The sequence below is a fragment of the Tigriopus californicus genome, chromosome 1, assembly GCF_007210705.1.
Source record: "Tigriopus californicus strain San Diego chromosome 1, Tcal_SD_v2.1, whole genome shotgun sequence".
Classification (NCBI taxonomy): Eukaryota; Metazoa; Arthropoda; class Copepoda; order Harpacticoida; family Harpacticidae; genus Tigriopus; species Tigriopus californicus.
In genome coordinates, this window is record NC_081440.1 from 3,475,081 (window position 1) to 3,491,939 (window position 16,859).

The window sequence follows — 16,859 nt, forward strand, 5'->3', positions numbered from 1 at the left end:
CTTCAGTTATAACAATACATATTGGATCGAAATATGCGATTAAGCATAACAATCCAAAACCGTTACAAAATCAATAATAAGTGGTACAAAAATAATTTATTCCAAGAGGCCATGTTTTTTAAAACCTTTGATTCAACAAAAGGCCTGTTTTCCGGAATCAAGACTTATTTTTGTTGATCCTAATTTTCCAAATTTGAAGATTGTTACAGTTTGAAGTTGAAAAGCAAATATTATTTTTTTTCATCTGGTAAAAGAAGTGTCTTTTTAGCAGTGTGATCTCTGTTTGAGTACCATTTCTGGAGCATGACAAGATGTCTCTCCTCATAGGGAAGACGAGGGGTTGGTTGACTGGCTGACTGGTTGGTTGGTTGGTTGGTTGGTTCTTTCTTTCCTTTGGTTGAGTGAATGGTGTTGCTGACGGTTGTTGCTGTTGTTACAAGAACTATAACTGAGTGAGTTCTTGTTGCTTCGACTCAAGTCGGTCGGGAGCGTCACACTTCCGTAATTGTGAACACAATGTCGAGATTGTAATGAATTTACATGCACACAATTGTCACATGGTAGTGGTCCTATCACTTGATGGTCTTAAGGTAGATTTACTCATAATGAGCGACAAGTTGAAAGAAAGACAGTGTTGATAATGACCATTGTGGAAGAGTTGGTTGAAGCTATACTTTCATTTGGAAGACATTTGCAATTTAATTTTATACTTCCGCTTGCTGCCATTGCATGATTTACTGGGCAACTTCCGCAAGCAGTAAATTAGTGTAGTAATGTGGCCCAACCAAAGCGGAGAGTTTCTTTTCCTTCCCATTCCCCTTTTCAAGGTTTTCAAGTACATCTTTTGTGGCGGATGATGTTATGGATATCTTTCCCACATGTGTCAAAACGAGAAAGAACTTGTTGCTTTTTGACAAATGACGTTAAAAACATTGAATTGTGTTGTAAAACTTGAGCCAATTCGCCATTTTGAAACTATTCAGTTGTGCGAGCAACTCTTTTATGTGTCTTTGTGTTAGACTGTAATCAGGACAAGATGATTTGAGAACCTTATGGCATTTTTTTATTTTAAAGCTATTCAGGTTGCTGCAAGTGCATTGAACTTAACGAATAAAAGCAATTGGTAAAATCTAATTCATACCAGACAATAAGGAATTTTGTACAAAAAAAACCGGCTTGTAATTGAGGTAAATTATTCTTTTACATAGCAAACTGCTTTTGTTTTCCTCCCTGGCAAAACAAATAGCTTCGTAGTGGAAATTGGAGTAACGTGTCCGCAACCACCTCAACAAATTCCTGTTTCATTAGCTCTCGATCTAGTTCGAAGACAAACAAACCATGAAAGCACTTTAACCAGACCCATGCTATTACTCAATCAGAATCCAAACAAAGTAAATCAGCCCATTCATATATTAGCACTATCAAATTAACCTTTTTCGCCTTGACGTGATGTATTTTACTAATTAGAATTAAAAAAAGCATTAGGGCTTGGGGGCATACATAATCAATCATGAAAAAATGCAAACAAATTTTGCTCTTTTTTTTTTTACTTATTTTCAACTTGAATTAAACGGCTGTGCTCCTGATATCCATGATGTATGCTTTTCAAGATTATAATCATTCAAAACATTTGAAAAAAGTAAGTTTTTAATCTAAGTTCGAATTATATCAAGCAACAAAATAAGAATTACTGTTTATGACTGCCGGGCTCTGAAGAAAAAATGTGAGAAATTGGCAAAAATCCCTTCAAAGTCACTTTTTGCCATCGCTGGTGCCGAAAAGAGACCAAAGGGTAATAATGTCAACGGAACTTAATAGTCTTAGTTTTAGAAACCTTATAAAACTCTATGAGTCAACGACGAATATTTTGTTGAAGTTGTAAGTAACATGTATCTCTTTATTGCGAAAATGAACATACCCGTAAGAACACTTTTGTTGCAAGTGACTTGATGTATTTCAAAAACCATTTCAAGACAAATTGATTTTTCAAGATTTAGAAATACACTATGGAATTAGAACTGGGTCCATGGGACTGATAGAAACCTGGTCACCGATGGTTTCTTTTCTATAGTAAACGTGTCCAGGTCCTGAAACAAATAAATAGTGTGGGTTCAAGAATGATCATTCAGCAATGTCAATTTGTCCCTTCCAGTATTTGTCTGAAGACAGAGAGAGTAAGACATCATTGGAAGTTCTCTTGATATGTACTGATAGTTAAGCGAACAAGGGAAAACACAATGTTTTAAGATATTGGCAGCTCCACCACACATTCCGAGGCATTGGATTTTTGGGGAAAGGCAGTGTGTCAAAACCAGTTTTTGAACACGTCAAGAAACGTTAGATTTCCATATAAGAAGATTTTCTCGAGAACTTGAATCTTGAATCAACTTATTTCTTAAGGCTTATGTAAAGAGAATGATTTTGGTGATAACGGTAAATCTCCGTACATATTGTTTGATATTGATTGAAAAACAGTAGTAATTTATATATGGGGGTCACTTGAATGAATCAATAAATGTCAGATGGTTCGAAAGCCAAATGAATTTATATTCTTTTATTGGGGAAAGTGAAAATATGGCTAGCCAACCGTAAACTTGAAATTTTCGAAAACGGCCTCTTTGGGGCAGAACACTATCGTTGGTTACCCTGTCCAACACAACATCTGCATTCGGTCCAAAAAAATATCTTTGTTAAGTAAAAAAAAATAGCGCTTATGGGGAAACAGTTCCATTTTTTTTTATTCTGGTCCTAATAGAAATTTGGTGGCGCAGAAAGTTACACCTGAGACTTTTGTCATATAAAGCGGACATTCCACAACTGCGTTACACACTAACATTTGTAATAAAACATTTTGATCGCTATTTTAGATCTCAAAACGAACTGGAGACGCCGGGATTTGAACCCGGGGCTTTCCGCATGCGAAGCGGACACTCTACCACTGAGTTACACCCCCATCCGCTCTAAACTCGAATGTTACTTTAATTATTTATTCAAATTTGTATAATTTTGCATTTTCGGCAAATGGCGTAGAATTTTCATTATGGTCGAATGAAAGATAGGAAGTGGTTGAACTCTCTACTTACAAAGGGATTGATTAATCAAAAAGATAACCAGTAGAGAAGAGCAAACCAATTTCTGCTCTTAAAACAGACATTAGACAAGTTTTTGTTACTCTTTTTTAACTAGACGTATTTTCCTCGTGAAAAATGCGAATCAGCTGCCACTTCCCGAAAATGTTGTTCAGTTTCAAGACGCCTTTGATTTTGGAAAAAAGGCTCAAAACAAATTCGTTTGTTGGATCAGAGTCCGTATACTTTGAGCTAGAGGGGCCTCTACTTTGAGCCAAAGACCAAGAGTGTTGAAAGGGAAAATTGGGATCTGCGTCTGGGGAAGGTGATTTTTTTTCAGATCTTGAATAGGTATTGCAAATTTGAAAGACCTTTCCAATACAGACCCACAGGGTTGGTTTAGATTAGGGTAAGTTAGGTTGTGAAAGCCAGGATTAGAAGCCATTGCTTGCCTCTGAGTCCCGCAGGGATAAGGACCCTTGCAATAAATCAACTAGGTTGTGTGTGGGAAAAGTAAGTCAGCTGAAATGACGTCACTCACATTTTTGGAATATACGCCTCTATAGAAGACCATACTGAGGACGTCGTGGGTTTCAAGTCCACCGTAAAGAAAAAAAGGACAAAACAGTCTTAAGTGTATTTCCCACTATTTTCTCACTTACCGATTGCCAAGGTCTCAATTTTATCCGCATCATCTCGAAGGACCAAATGGCACTTTCCCTTATCAGCATCATATTCCGAAGATAGGTAAAAGGCTCCACACCAGTTATGAATGGAACACAGGTTGGAGCACTTCTTTGTTGATTGGTCTAAACTGGTAGACACGTTACCCACATCATGGGACTGATGCATAATCAATTAAGAAATTGAAAACGATGCTTTGATTAACGAAGATTGTTAGCTACTTACCGACGAACGAACGTCATCAAGGGGGAATGTGTTTTGATATCCGTCATATTTGAATTGCTGCACGTTTTCTTGGGCTAATAGCATGTGGCACAAGAGAGGAACTACCGTTAGGATACAGAAGTAAAATGTCATGATGAGTCAAGTAGATCAAGTCAGAAATGGAGCCGAGCACAAAAATACTATCTTGTGTTCAAGAGGTGTAACCATAGTAACCAAGAAAGTCATATTCAAATTTGGCTTTCTCGTGTATTTATGTGCTAGATATCACGCGTTCGTCGTTAACATGCAAGGATAGACAAAACATTGGAGCTTTGATCAAAGTAAAGTTCAAGTCAACAACTCATAGACGAAATTCTGGCTAAATTTTGATGTATTTTATTTCCTGTGTGCGCCAATTTTCACTAATAATCTAAAACTGCATCAAACCTACAGGACTAAATTATCGTCTCATTCAAATTTCCATTCTTGACAATGTAAACCATATTGTTTGGAATTTGCAGGACCGATGCATCTATTAGAATAAAAATCAACATATTGAAATTACAAGTAGAAAATGAAACATGAAATAAAAGTGAAAGTTGACTCTCATCTATGCATAAGAAACCATTAACTATTGAAACTTTATTCATCACTCTTTACAGGTGCAATATGAATTTAGAATATTGATTTTCAATACCTACAAGTTCGTCCCATTTCTTTTGGTTCGCAGCTGTATGTATAATACAAAACTCTTTTGTTTTTTTGTTTGGTTTAATTTGAATCATGACGCATTTTTGTGGTTTTATTAATTGCAACCGGGAATTTAATAAACATTTGGACTCTACAAAAGATTTGTTGTCATTGTTATGAAAAACATCTTTTGTTTTATAAGATAACGTAAAGATGATGGAACGAACTTACATTCCACTAAATGAATACTTTTTTGGTGAATTGCGTATTGATCATGGCTTTATGCATTTGTTCAGGCACAGAAAATGATTAGTTATTTCTTTTTCTAAACTACAGGCTTTCATAGGCAGATTTGTGACTCGCATCAACAAAAAGGAAATCAAACACCAATATTACAAACTTTACTTCAAAGCTGCTAGAAAGAATAATTCCGTTCACCAATGAAGAAAAGTAGGTTTCCGTACACAAACTCTTGCTTCTAAGAACCCTCCTAAAAAAGTTATACCTTGGAATACCAAACAGCAAAACATGCGTATACAGCGGAGTCTCTATTTTGTGGATTTTAATCAAATTTAGATTTCAACTTGCACATTTATTTGCGTGTTCATGCCGCTCATTTGAAGAGCCTTTTGCTCTTCCCCTCAGATTCTTTAAAAGCCGAACCCTCCAAAATCGTTTTAACAGTATCGGCTTTCTACGTATACGCTCTTTTAGAATTAAGAACTTTCTTTCTTAAGTTACTGAAAAGAGAGGAACGAACATATTAAAAATGGGTATTCGCTACAAAAGTAGCTTGCGCACTGTCGTACTTTTTTCGCGCAACCTCGTGTTACTTTCACTCGACATCATATTCTAGGAATTTCTAGGACATTTTTTTTTCTTCGGGATTCTAAGATGCCACATCGAATTGCCAGATCATGAACCACTGAATTACCTGGACGCATCTCTGCTACGGTGTCGGGACGATTGTGGTGTCACTTTTAGCATTGAAAAGGCGGCCAAGAGTAAAGTGTAACGAAATGAAGAATCACCTCACTTATAATTGACTTCAAATATTTATTCTTTGTAAGATATGGACAACATCAGGTAATAGTTCATCATTTAACAATCAATAATTCATAATTCCTTTAGTTTTTCGATTGAAGCTTCGCCATTTTTCTTCCCGCGGCATTTGAATTTGCACCTCTGTCTTGACCTTGTCTGCAGCGTTTACGATGTATATCAGAATTTCGTTCACTAGCGTAATTCTTGGCAAAAACATTGAAAAGCCTTTTTGCGAGTTCTGTGCAAAATGGTTCGAAAGTATGACCTTTCAAACATTTGACATGAGTCATGTTTTCGGTGTCCAAATCCGAGGCCAGAGTGCTTACAAATGCTGTTGAAAACACCTCCTTAGGATGTTGACAATCAAGAAGAAAATACTTGCTCTGATTATTCTTCATGATGCACTCATAAAAGCCCCGGACATGAACGCAGACCAAAAAGAACAAATCGGAAGGCTTACACAACCCTCCCCGAGTCACTTGCTGAACAAAATGCTCCTTTGCTTCAGTGATAGCCATTGCATCCTCTTCAAAGGCCAGTGACAATGTAGAATTGACATCGTGAATAAGGCCTTTACATGATTCACATTTCACTCTTCTATGAATAGAACGAGCAAAATATCCACCGACATAATAAAGAATATTCACATCTTCTGAAGAAAGGTCATTTGATGGGACGAAATTGACAAGCTCTTCCAGATAGGCAGCATCCAATCCAATTTGAACCTGATCATTGCCGTTGATAGCTTGAAACATTGCCTTGATATCGCTGAAGTTGTAGCCAGAAAACTTTATCAAGGACTGAATTTTGATCAGCTTCTCGGACTCAAGAATCTGTCGGGAAGAAATGAAGTAGTTGGCACCGGACATTTGACGATACCATCCAAAATGACCCTCAATTACATCTGATTGACACTTTCCCAAAAGAACATACTCGAATCCCTCCTCCTTTAACAAAAAGAGGGCAATCCTTTGTAAACTCCGGGTGGATAAGATCAAAGCTTGCATCGTGGGTTTTGTCAGACCCTGTCGTTCTCTTCCTTGAGTTTCCAGATTTCTCTCCCACTCTAGGAGCCAAAGTTCAAACTTGGCCATAAATAACATATTCTCGTCGGTTTCAGAGCGTATTGGTGCACGTGTAGGGTCTCGGGTTTTGATGTGAAAGTAAGGAACTTTAGTGTTAACAATCTTCCACCATTGTAGCACTAGTTTCAGAAACTTCACTGTATCCATCCAAGGTTTTCCACGATTTTCAACATGAAACTCGAGAGCGTTTATAGTTGATTCATGAAAAAGTGCTGCAGCTAACTGGACATTGGTCTTCTCGATGGATTTTGGATAGAGCATTTTTTGAGAAAGTTTGTACGCCATTTTGACCGGCTTTCCAATTTCGAACTCGAACAAGTCGATTATGTGTTTGAATGACGGATACCACTTGGCACTAAAGTCTTCAAAATCGGGGCAAGATTGGTTCACTTTGTTCTGGAAGTTGTTGTAAACGTTTTTGAAATTGTGCACTGGATCAAAAAGAAGGAAAAAGCTTCTTTTCGGGATTGATCGGATGGGTAATGCAAGGTTGCATAGTTCCATTGCCCAAACTCGCAAAGAATTTCCTGTTTGGAGTGGCATTGTCCGTACAAAGAATCAGGACTTGAAATCCAATTTCAAATAACGCATGGAGGACTTTGGTGGTACAAGTTTCCATGGTAGCCGCATCCAGATTGGTCATGGGAAATTGGGCTACCATATCTTGATAGCGACCAGCGACAGATGAAATCATAAAGCACAAAATTGTCTTGACCTCAACGCCATCTTTCAATCCACATATCTTTCCATTGAAGAATTCAACTTGCTTCTTAACGTATATCTCGTCAATGGCCAACAGGACCTTTTTTCGCTAGCCCGAAGTAAGGCGATTCTTCGACGAAGATACTCTTGGTTAGCTTTTGATAACCCAAACTCTGTTGAAAGACTAGACGACAGCTTCTGAAGCCACGATATTTGAGGTAGAGTCAACATGTCGTCTTTTAGAATTCTCTTATATAATGCCGTTGATGTATTCTTCCAAATTGACGCACACGCCAATAAGTCAGAAGAATATTTTCGTTGATGTTTGGAGATTGAAACAAGAGTTAGTTGTTCCATCAAAAAATAGACTTTCTTCGTTGTAACATCATCTTCCATTGTGATGGCAGATAATTTCTGCTTGAAATCCTCAACAATCAGTTTTAAAGATGATTCATGACTCGAGAACTCCTCCATACAGGTCTTTAAGAATGCGAGGATATTAGAAATATCCCAAACAAATCGGATGCTAGCACGGTCGGTAATGTGTGCCACTTTAGAATTTGGAATTGATGTTCCATGGACAATCATTGCAAATGTGCAATCACGTAATATTGTTAAGCTAAAACGGATATGTATCTTGGTTCCATTTTCCTCTATGAAGACGAAGATCACGCAATTTTGGCGTTCAACAATTGATACTCCATTGGGGAGGGTCACCAGTGGTAACTTCACCACTAACTCGTAGAATGATTCAATGGCCTGGGACTTGATAAACTGTTGAAAATTCGCTTCTTCCCTGGCTACTTGGCTGTTAAATCTAGCCGAGGAAGTAGCGCAGACTGTAATACGAGGTGGGGCGTGCTTCACAGACAGATATTTAGGCGTTCCCGGCCACTGGCTTGGAACAGCTTTTGGTCCTAGACGGCGGAATTTTCTGAGGCGCTCTGACCCATTTTCATTTCCAAAGACTTTTTTCGACGGCTTCGCTTCTGATCTTGAGAATTGAGTTCAAAATCGGTGTCGATGAAATGCAATGAACAGATGAAACTATTACGTGATGGCGTCCATTGATCACGCGGGATGGCCCTTAGCCAAGCTGCTCGACGCTCCGGATCTTTAGGTATTCGATGCAAGGTTACTTGATTGCCGGGCGTTACGGGCAAGTTTCGTATCGAATGTTTCCAGCCTTTGCGGGTTCTTCCTCCGGTGCGACAATTTGGAGCTGCACACGATCCACCCATTTTGCAATCGAAATGTTTCTAAATGAGCGTGAAACCAGGCCTCTCCTCCCTCATTTACCTTCACGCCACGAGGAAGGGCGTTTGTTGTTCATCATGTTGACACCACTATCGTCCTCTTCAGCAGCTGACCAGCCAACCAGATGCATCCAGTTATAACGTCATCCTTGGCCAGATGAATAAAAGGAAAAAAGTCATCAATTCTAGGGATAAACTTCAGGACATATTTCTTAGCTAGATGCGACAAAAGAATTTGGAGGAGCCGGGATTTGAACCCGGGACTTTCCGCATGCGAAGCAGACACTCTACCACTGAGTTACACCCCCACATTTCAAATTTAACAGAATTAAATAAAACAAAATAAAAAAGAAGACAATTTCCATTTGGCAAGAAGGTAAGAATTGAATTTACCTGATTATCATTTGGCAAAAATCATCTCAATCTCAAGCCAAATGGGGAGATAACTTGCGTTTTATGCTCCCTGAACTAGTCCAAGAACTTCTAGAAATATGGACTGTGAACGAACTTCCCGCCAAATCGGCCTGCTTTTGGTCATAGCAATTCTGCGCCACTTTTCGACTTAAAGTAAGAAAATAAGAAACGTAGACCTCTTGAGTTAAAGGCATGTCATTTTTATGTCATGTACTTGTAAAATGGTTTGTTTCAAAGTAATGTTGCCAAAAGCTTATGTAGCTGACCAAGAGCAAGCCGGAAATCCTAATTATATGTATCATTTACTACATTACTTTGGACTTATCTCCTGAGTTCCCTAAGCGTAGTTTTCGGCTTAAATTTGGCCAAGTTCACCTATTCAATAAGATTTTGTGGCCGTACGAAGGGCTTATCTGGAATGCAGTGACCGGTCTGAGAGACAAGGAATTTTTGATTCCGTTCGCAGTCAACATCTCTAAAAGTCAGTGACTACCCATTCTCATCTAACATTATGATGCTGTTATCGTAGCAAGACTTACAACAAGACTTACAAATTTTAAAACAGGTCGTCTTGCAAATCTCCATTACTTAATGTTAACCCTATTCCTCGAACAAAATACGTATCTTTGTTGAATGGGCATTTTCGAAATATTTTTGACTTATATTTCTATCCTCCTTACAAACCAGCCACGGCCTTTGAAATGGCCTTTGAAAATATCTTGAAGGATAAATCAGTAAGTCCCGAAACAGTGGTTTGTCTGATCGATTAAAAAAGACGTCATCCTTTCTTTCGAGATCTTCCAATATTTGTATAACGGAACTTGAACCAATCTGTTCCTCTACTGTACAAAATAAATGACTTGACTAGACTTTAAAAGGTGTTAATCGCCAGACGGAATCAAACAACTTCTTCAACGTCTGTGACAACTTTTTCGTCTTCACTCTTATAACCTGTCGTAAGAGTTCGGCAAAAAACGCGACAGATGTGAACCTAGAATCACTCCCAATGCTACAATTGCTCCTTATCCCAATTTGTTATTGTTACTCAATGATGAAACTATTGATTATGTGTCAGTACTCGTTTTGTAAGAGTGCTGGTTTCAACTCAGATTCTCTCCGTTTCATCGAGCGTTGAAAAATAAGTCCTGAAGAACATCAAAGTACAGTTCCGTAGTAGCTCACATTACATAGGAAACGAATCAAAAAGAAGCTACTGAAGTTGTGATGGGCAAATAAACCTGTCACAATGACATCAACTCATAAGGGAAAAGCGTGTCAACATCAGCATTTTTCGCACCATTCCCTATTCTTAAAGTCAATCCTGCACTTCATGAACTGCTCCAATGTACATAGCCGCTGCCTCAAAGGTATCAAGCACTTCCTCGCATTAGAGATTAGTTCTTGCCAGTAGAATGAGCGTTCCCGTTTATTCGGGTGGAACAATTCAATTGCACGGACAGAAACATAGGAAATAATAAAGAGCCACAAAAGGAAAAATAGACGAGGAGTCTAGAACTCTACGTACATAAGTGCTCGTACACTCAGCAAGAGCAAGAATGAAGGGGAGAGGGAAACTCTCATTGAAGGCTCCGAGTTGCTCAAAAGCATCTGCTCTACATCTGCAATTAGACATGGACCATATACGGTCGTTCTCACTTTCCGTTGTTGTCTCGAGTGTAGCAAAAGCAAGACAGAAAAGTGTTTCCCAAGGTTAACCGTCAGATCTATGGCAAGTTTAAAGTGAAAATTCTTGGTTCAAAGGAGCGAGGCAAAAAAGCATTGCCAAGTAGGAGTGAAAAGTATTCCCGTGCTCAAGTTATGAATGTTATAGCGATTTGGATGATGCCTTGGGTATTTTGGCAAGCGGTGTCAATTGCATTATGAACGGTTCAACAACCACATTGATTGTTGTCGAATTTCTGCTGCCAATCCTGATCAAGAGAGATCGTGGTTATCGAGAACGTGGAGCTTGGTTTTTGTCGGTGAAAGAAACACTTTTTGTGGACACAACTCTTCCATTGTTGATAGCAATTCCCATGACGAGATTGTTCAATTGCAAGTCATTTCTACAAAGCGTTCGCCAAGCATGGTGTTATTAATTGAAGTTTGGAGAAAAGACGCGCGGGTAAGACACCAATGGAGTTTCTCTGAATGGTCCTGCCACTTCTTTGCTTGATCAATTATTCTGGATTTTTCGGAAGACGAACATATGGTGCCTTAGAATGAGTGCTCTGCACCCTATCCGTTATGGTTTTCTTCTGGCTAATGTCTCTTGAGAGTCATAATTTCGTTTAGACGAGACATACCCGCGCACCCCTTCCCAAAGAGCCCTAAATGTCTTTTAGGACAGACAGGAACGCTATCATACCAAATGTAGAAATGACCTGGCGGAATTGGCTCCATTTGATAGAATGGTGGAATATTTAAAAAGAGAGATAATCCTCTGAAAAGCTCAAGTTAAGCAAACGATAAAGATTTTGGGGGGTAAAAAGGGCATATTAGTTGATTAGACTGACAAAGATGACAACTTTCCTCCAGAAACCCAGTCAAAAGACAATTCTTCAGGTTTTTAATTGTTACACTAATCATTTTAAAGGGTTGCAAGTTGTAAGTCGGAGTTTTTGGCACTTTTTCGTCTACCAATACAAGATATTTTGCAAATATTTTGGCGCTTTATTTGGGATAAAAAAGAAACCAAGCTCAATTTAACTGTGACGTAACAGAGCCATCAAATTATGAATTTATAATGACTAGTGACCACAACTTTCATTCAAGTTCTGTTGAGGGTTGGCCAGGTTCTCCGGGTCATTGAAAGATCATACCATAGCTTGACCAATGACCACCACCTGCACATGAACATGGAGAGCATTGTGAGTAAATCAAAGTGTCGGTAGCGTGTCAGTCGGTCCATTTGTGGTTCTTTTGAAGTTGATTGGGCTTTTGACCATTAAACCACGGGAACAGGTGAGGGGTGGAACACTCGCAGAGCGAGAAGGGTTCAAAACTACTCTTGGCTCATCTAACAACCCACCCCTGTATCCAACAATCCCATTGATGGTTTCTGACACAAGCATTGCTGCGCGAAACACGAGGGCCAAAATATCGTTTGTTCACTACTACATGAACGCTAACCGCCATCAGGGAGAGAACTGGAGAACGAAAAGACAAATCACCCGGCTAATGAAGCAAACTCCACTCTCTCGCTCTCTCTCTCATGTCCAAAAATGGAGCCAAAACAACAATTAACCGTCATTGTAGCATGAGTACGGGGAATTGAGACAAACTTGAACTGGAGTGAGAACGCCCAAAATTTGCCTCGTTACAAGTCGGGGATAGTTTAGTCAGGACCTATTTATATGATCATTTCAATTCAAACTTACGTTGGTTGATTTCCCCGCGTGACAGTTGGCTTCAGAATCGTTAAAAAATGAGTGAGTTCCAATAATTGCTTAGTGCCTTTGCACCAACTCTGCAATTACTACTTGATTAGCACCGACAACCAAAGACATTTCAAAGCACTGATTTGAGGCCCTTACAACGTTACATCATTACAGACAGTACAAACCATCATCGTTATAGTTGAGAGCCTCCATCAAGGAACTGGTAATGAGTCGCTTAGTAATTGGTAGTGACAGGTTAGGGAGCAAAATTCTCACTTGGTGTTGGAAAATGTCAGATTCGATTTCCTGAATGTCTTGATGGAGTTTGGGCCACATCCGCTGATCTCCTATGAATCTTTACTTTGGTTGATGATAAGAGGTGGAAGATCAGAGCCTTTTCAACAACTTTTGTTCGCACATCTTTAGCTTAGGCTGATGAACAAACCGTTCCTCGAAAGCTTGATCGGCTTTTACCCGCCTAATCTTACATTTTATAACCCAAATGAGCGATTTGCGATACAATCCTCGACAGCTGGTGAGTTGAAAGCGTCAAAATCCGAAACATGGCCATGAGTTGAGAGGGAAATCACCACCTTGGTTTCCAACGTCATTTCCTTGACCGTCCATGCAAATTGCCTCAGATTACGGTTAAGAGACAGAGGAGAGTACCATTCGTTGAGATCCTCTAATCCTCGTCATTGGTCTGATAAATGAATCTGGAGCAAGTTGGTGAGCAGCACCCTCAGGTCTATCAAGATACTCTAGCCCTGTCAAGGTAGAAGTTTTGTAGTACAGTAGTTTATTACCTTTCCAGACGACGAGTTGTGGTCCTAAACTTTGAAATAGAGAGAAGACAGCCTGGAAGACTCTAGCAACCAGTAACCAAGAGTGAGACAACGACGTCCACACTTTTACAACACCTTCCCTCCGACCAGACGACGTGCAGTAACCACATTGATCGCCCGCTTCTCCGGATTAGCCAGGCAAACACCACCTTTCAAATCTATCCAAATCACCACTGAATGAGATGACGAAGAGGATCAAAAAGGCGAAAGCCAATGAACCAAAGTATTCAACCTTACATTAATCATTACTGTTAATGTTAGCCAAATAGCATTTCACTCTAAAATATCCTCACAGGGCTTGAAGCTTCGATTTAGGGAGGGTAGTGGAAACGAAAGATCAAGGCGCGCTTTTTCTCGTGCCATTCATGTTGGCCAGGAAACAATCAGCTGACGATTTGAGAGAGCGCGTTTTGCTCCCGAATGAAACTCACCGCTCCAAAAGCGAGCACGCCAAGCCGGTTCTTAGAGGACCGGGTGGACGTCTTTCCAATCTCGAATGTGGGGAACGTGGTGGTACTGAAGGCGGTGGAGGACCAGGAGGAGGAAGAATTGAAGTTCAGTTTTGGATGAGGAGGTTGGGAGTGATCAAGGAGTGCTGTTGTAGTTTGGCCAAGGGAGTGGAGGAAAACAAGGTAATCCCTTCGGTGCCCAGTGATAGATTCGAGTTCGTTTTGCTTGATTGCACGTGAGGCTTTTTGCAAAACATTAAATAACACGCTGAGGTGTTTTCACTCTCTCCATAAAAGTTGGTTTTTGTTGCTGACCACTTTGTGGGATTTTGATTACTGTGAAGTGAAACTGATCATCGTGGTGGATATTCCAAGAAGCGCAAGGTACAGACTGTATGCCGTCATTTTGCTAGTTTTATCATAATTTGAACGTGTCTACGAAGTTGTAAGAACGATTGAGAAGACTCTATGTATTGTGTAGTTTTTGGCTTGGATGTCCATTATCTACTTAATCCGAAATCAGTCTTCCATCTCCCCCTCCCTGGGTCTCTTTGATCCGTTCCCCTTGGATTCATTCCACATGCATGCACAACGGACTTAGAACCCATCTAACCCGGGGAGGGCAAGTGTTCCTGGATCCCCACTATAATCAGGGCACATGGAATGGACTATCTGCTAATTCGACTACTCTAGATTGCCTTTCTTTTGGGTTAATTCAGTGTCCTCCTTTGGTGTCCTGATCGGGTTTGTAGGAAGTACGCTAGTAAGTCCATGCAAATTACCCATCGTTAAGCATGCCTTTGTATTCGCCAGTGTCTGCCTGATTGGTACAAATTTGCAGCTTCTGTGGTGGAACAATACTCAGTTTTTCAGAGCTCAGAGCCATAAAGTCTTGGCATCTTTTTATTCCTCTGATGAGCTCATTCACGGGAAATTGGACAAAGATAGATGACGCTGGCGATAACATTTCTTATCAAGCCCATATAGGGACCAATTTTTCCTTTCGACCACTCTCCAAATACGAGCACGAGTACTTGAAGAAGTGGGAATCTAAGAAATGATGGAACAAAAATGATCACTGCCCAATGGCCAGTGGCCATTACTTGTGTGTTGGACATGTCTAAATGATATTTGCCAAGTTTTTTTCCTTCGTTCATGAAAGCAAACTCTTTACTGTTTGCCAACTTGACTGGCAGTTTGATAGGCATTTCAAGACATACACGTACGTATCAGAACGGGAAGGTTTGATTGTATTTGCTCAACAAACATTAACCGACCAAAGATGGACGGCAGGCTTTTAAGTGATAGATTCCAATGGTATGGCAAGTCCACCCAAATGGCGATAAGGCATTTCAATACGGTCGGGCGGGACGAGCAAAAAACTGAGCAAATACGCCAATGAAACATAACCTCACTGGTTGGCCCATGCACCAATGCCAACTAACACTAAACAAGGAACCTTTTGGACTGATTTTATGGCTTCTAATCATTGGCATGACTACCAACTCACGCTTACTGAAGAAGGAAAGGGTGGATCTAAATGGCAGCGATTCAAAAGATCAAATGCTTGACTGGTTTGCATATGGCTTTGTGGCAAACCTTACTCGTCACTCTCCAATAATGACTGTGAAAGTCTCACGAGAACGACATTTAAGAACCCAAGTAGGATTTTCACAGGGGATATTTTGAGACTTAAGGGGTATGTAAACAAGGCGGATTGTCGCCATCCGTTCTAGAAGAGACAAATTTGACAGCCAAAAGGTTGGCTTAGCCACGGGAGTCCATAACTTGAAAGTTGATCCCACTCCAAGCCATGATCAACAACTGAGCTTTCCACTCTTTGCCTTCTCTCTATCTCTGTGAATCTATGAATGAGGTAAATCACTCAAGGCTGTTGCCTGTGAAAGACCTCGATCTCCAATCAGTTTCAATTAGTTCAGTTCTGGTTTTAGAGTACATTACCAAATAGAGCATGTGGGGGGGTCCAAGACGTTCATTTGAATGACTTTTAGTGGATGATTAATGTCTGTCGGATTGATTTTTTCCTCGTCGCGTCCAGGACATGTGGTCAATTTCAGTGCACCCATTGGTGGGTGAGATAAATGAATTGAGAATTGACGGGTGCACATAAATTTGAGGAAACACTAATGTCCGTCCATGACAGTTCAAAGCTCTAAAATGTGTGTGAAATCTTGTAAATATTATGTAGTTTCCCTTCGCCTTTCGATCTTATGTTTGTCGTCAATTCCTAGTCGTAAATCAAAAGAAACGAAAATCTCCAAGGATATTCATTCATGTCCTTTGTTTGCTTGGTTGTACTGAAAATCATAAAAGCCTTGATTACTTTGCCATTTGTTTTTTGGGCGCGCAAAAGGGACGGGCTTCAATAGATATGCTACGTTTTTGGTTAGCTGAGCGATAAGCGGAGCTTCTAAATTTTCCAATCATGACTTGGCGAGGCGGCAGGTTTTTTAGGAGGTAAACCATGTATGCGCCAACTCATAGCAAAGAAATCCATGACTCTCAGTTTTAAATGAGCATTTCTTTCTGAAGCGGTTCTCCAAGATTGAATTTTTAGCTCGTTCCTAAATTCCCAAGTGTTCCTCTCTTCTTTATGAACTCAGGGGTTGACAAATGGACTTTTTACCGAGGGTGGAACATGCCTTGCGCAATCTGGGGGAGACGAAAAAGAGCCCCCTCAGGACCCCTGGGCTCTCACTTTAAGAGCGGCTTTTATTGATGATGTGTTTTTCACTAGATCCCTTCGCCTTTGGGGAAGTGGATTGAAATTCAAATTTTGGCTTCCCAGCCCTACGATTTTGGGCAGGACGATGACGACGGTCAAAGTTAGTGAGAAGCGCATCTAAGAAAACACTGATTCAATTTAGGGTCACTTTTTAGGGTCACTTTAGGGGGATGGATTCAATTTGCCGAGGACGCTTTATCAAGCACAGATCTGTGGTCCTTGTTTACCCCTCCATTGCTTGTTGAACCTGATAACCTTACCCTGCCTTACTTTTTGGGTCTTGTTGTTACAA

General features: G+C 40.0%; 2 protein-coding genes and 2 non-coding genes across 6 annotated transcripts in view; 1 reads left to right on the plus strand and 3 right to left on the minus strand.

Moving 5' to 3' along the window:
- Positions 1-1,936: 1,936 nt before the first annotated feature.
- LOC131881409 (uncharacterized) lies at positions 1,937-4,427 on the minus strand. Its single transcript, XM_059228259.1, has 3 exons — positions 3,978-4,427; positions 3,731-3,911; positions 1,937-2,087 (listed from the first exon to the last, which is right to left on the minus strand). The coding sequence occupies exons 1-3, from the start codon at positions 4,107-4,109 to the stop codon at positions 2,005-2,007; spliced, it is 396 nt and encodes a 131-aa protein (XP_059084242.1). The 5' UTR covers positions 4,110-4,427; the 3' UTR covers positions 1,937-2,004.
- Trnaa-cgc (transfer RNA alanine (anticodon CGC)) lies at positions 2,882-2,953 on the minus strand. The gene has a single exon. It is a non-coding gene; the product is annotated as a tRNA-Ala (tRNA).
- A 4,542-nt stretch (positions 4,428-8,969) lies between the features above and the next one.
- Trnaa-cgc (transfer RNA alanine (anticodon CGC)) lies at positions 8,970-9,041 on the minus strand. Its single transcript has one exon. It is a non-coding gene; the product is annotated as a tRNA-Ala (tRNA).
- A 4,714-nt stretch (positions 9,042-13,755) lies between these two features.
- Positions 13,756-16,859, plus strand: part of LOC131888651 (neogenin-like) — a 37,548-nt gene continuing 34,444 nt past the window's right edge. For all 3 annotated transcript variants that reach the window (XM_059237564.1, XM_059237580.1, XM_059237572.1), the window contains exon 1: positions 13,756-14,205. The gene's annotated coding sequence lies outside the window, so the exon portion shown is untranslated. The remainder of the gene's footprint in view (positions 14,206-16,859) is intronic.

What these genes read in the sequence shown, in the direction of transcription:
- LOC131881409 (XM_059228259.1), bottom strand. Translation starts at nt 4,109, where the DNA reads ATGACATTTTACTTCTGTATCCTAACGGTAGTTCCTCTCTTGTGCCAC. An exon ending in TTGATGACGTTCGTTCGTCG is followed by an intron (nt 3,912 to 3,977) that starts GTAAGTAGCTAA and finishes ATTATGCATCAG; the next exon opens with TCCCATGATGTGGGTAACGT. An exon ending in AATTGAGACCTTGGCAATCG is followed by an intron (nt 2,088 to 3,730) that starts GTAAGTGAGAAA and finishes TATTTGTTTCAG; the next exon opens with GACCTGGACACGTTTACTAT.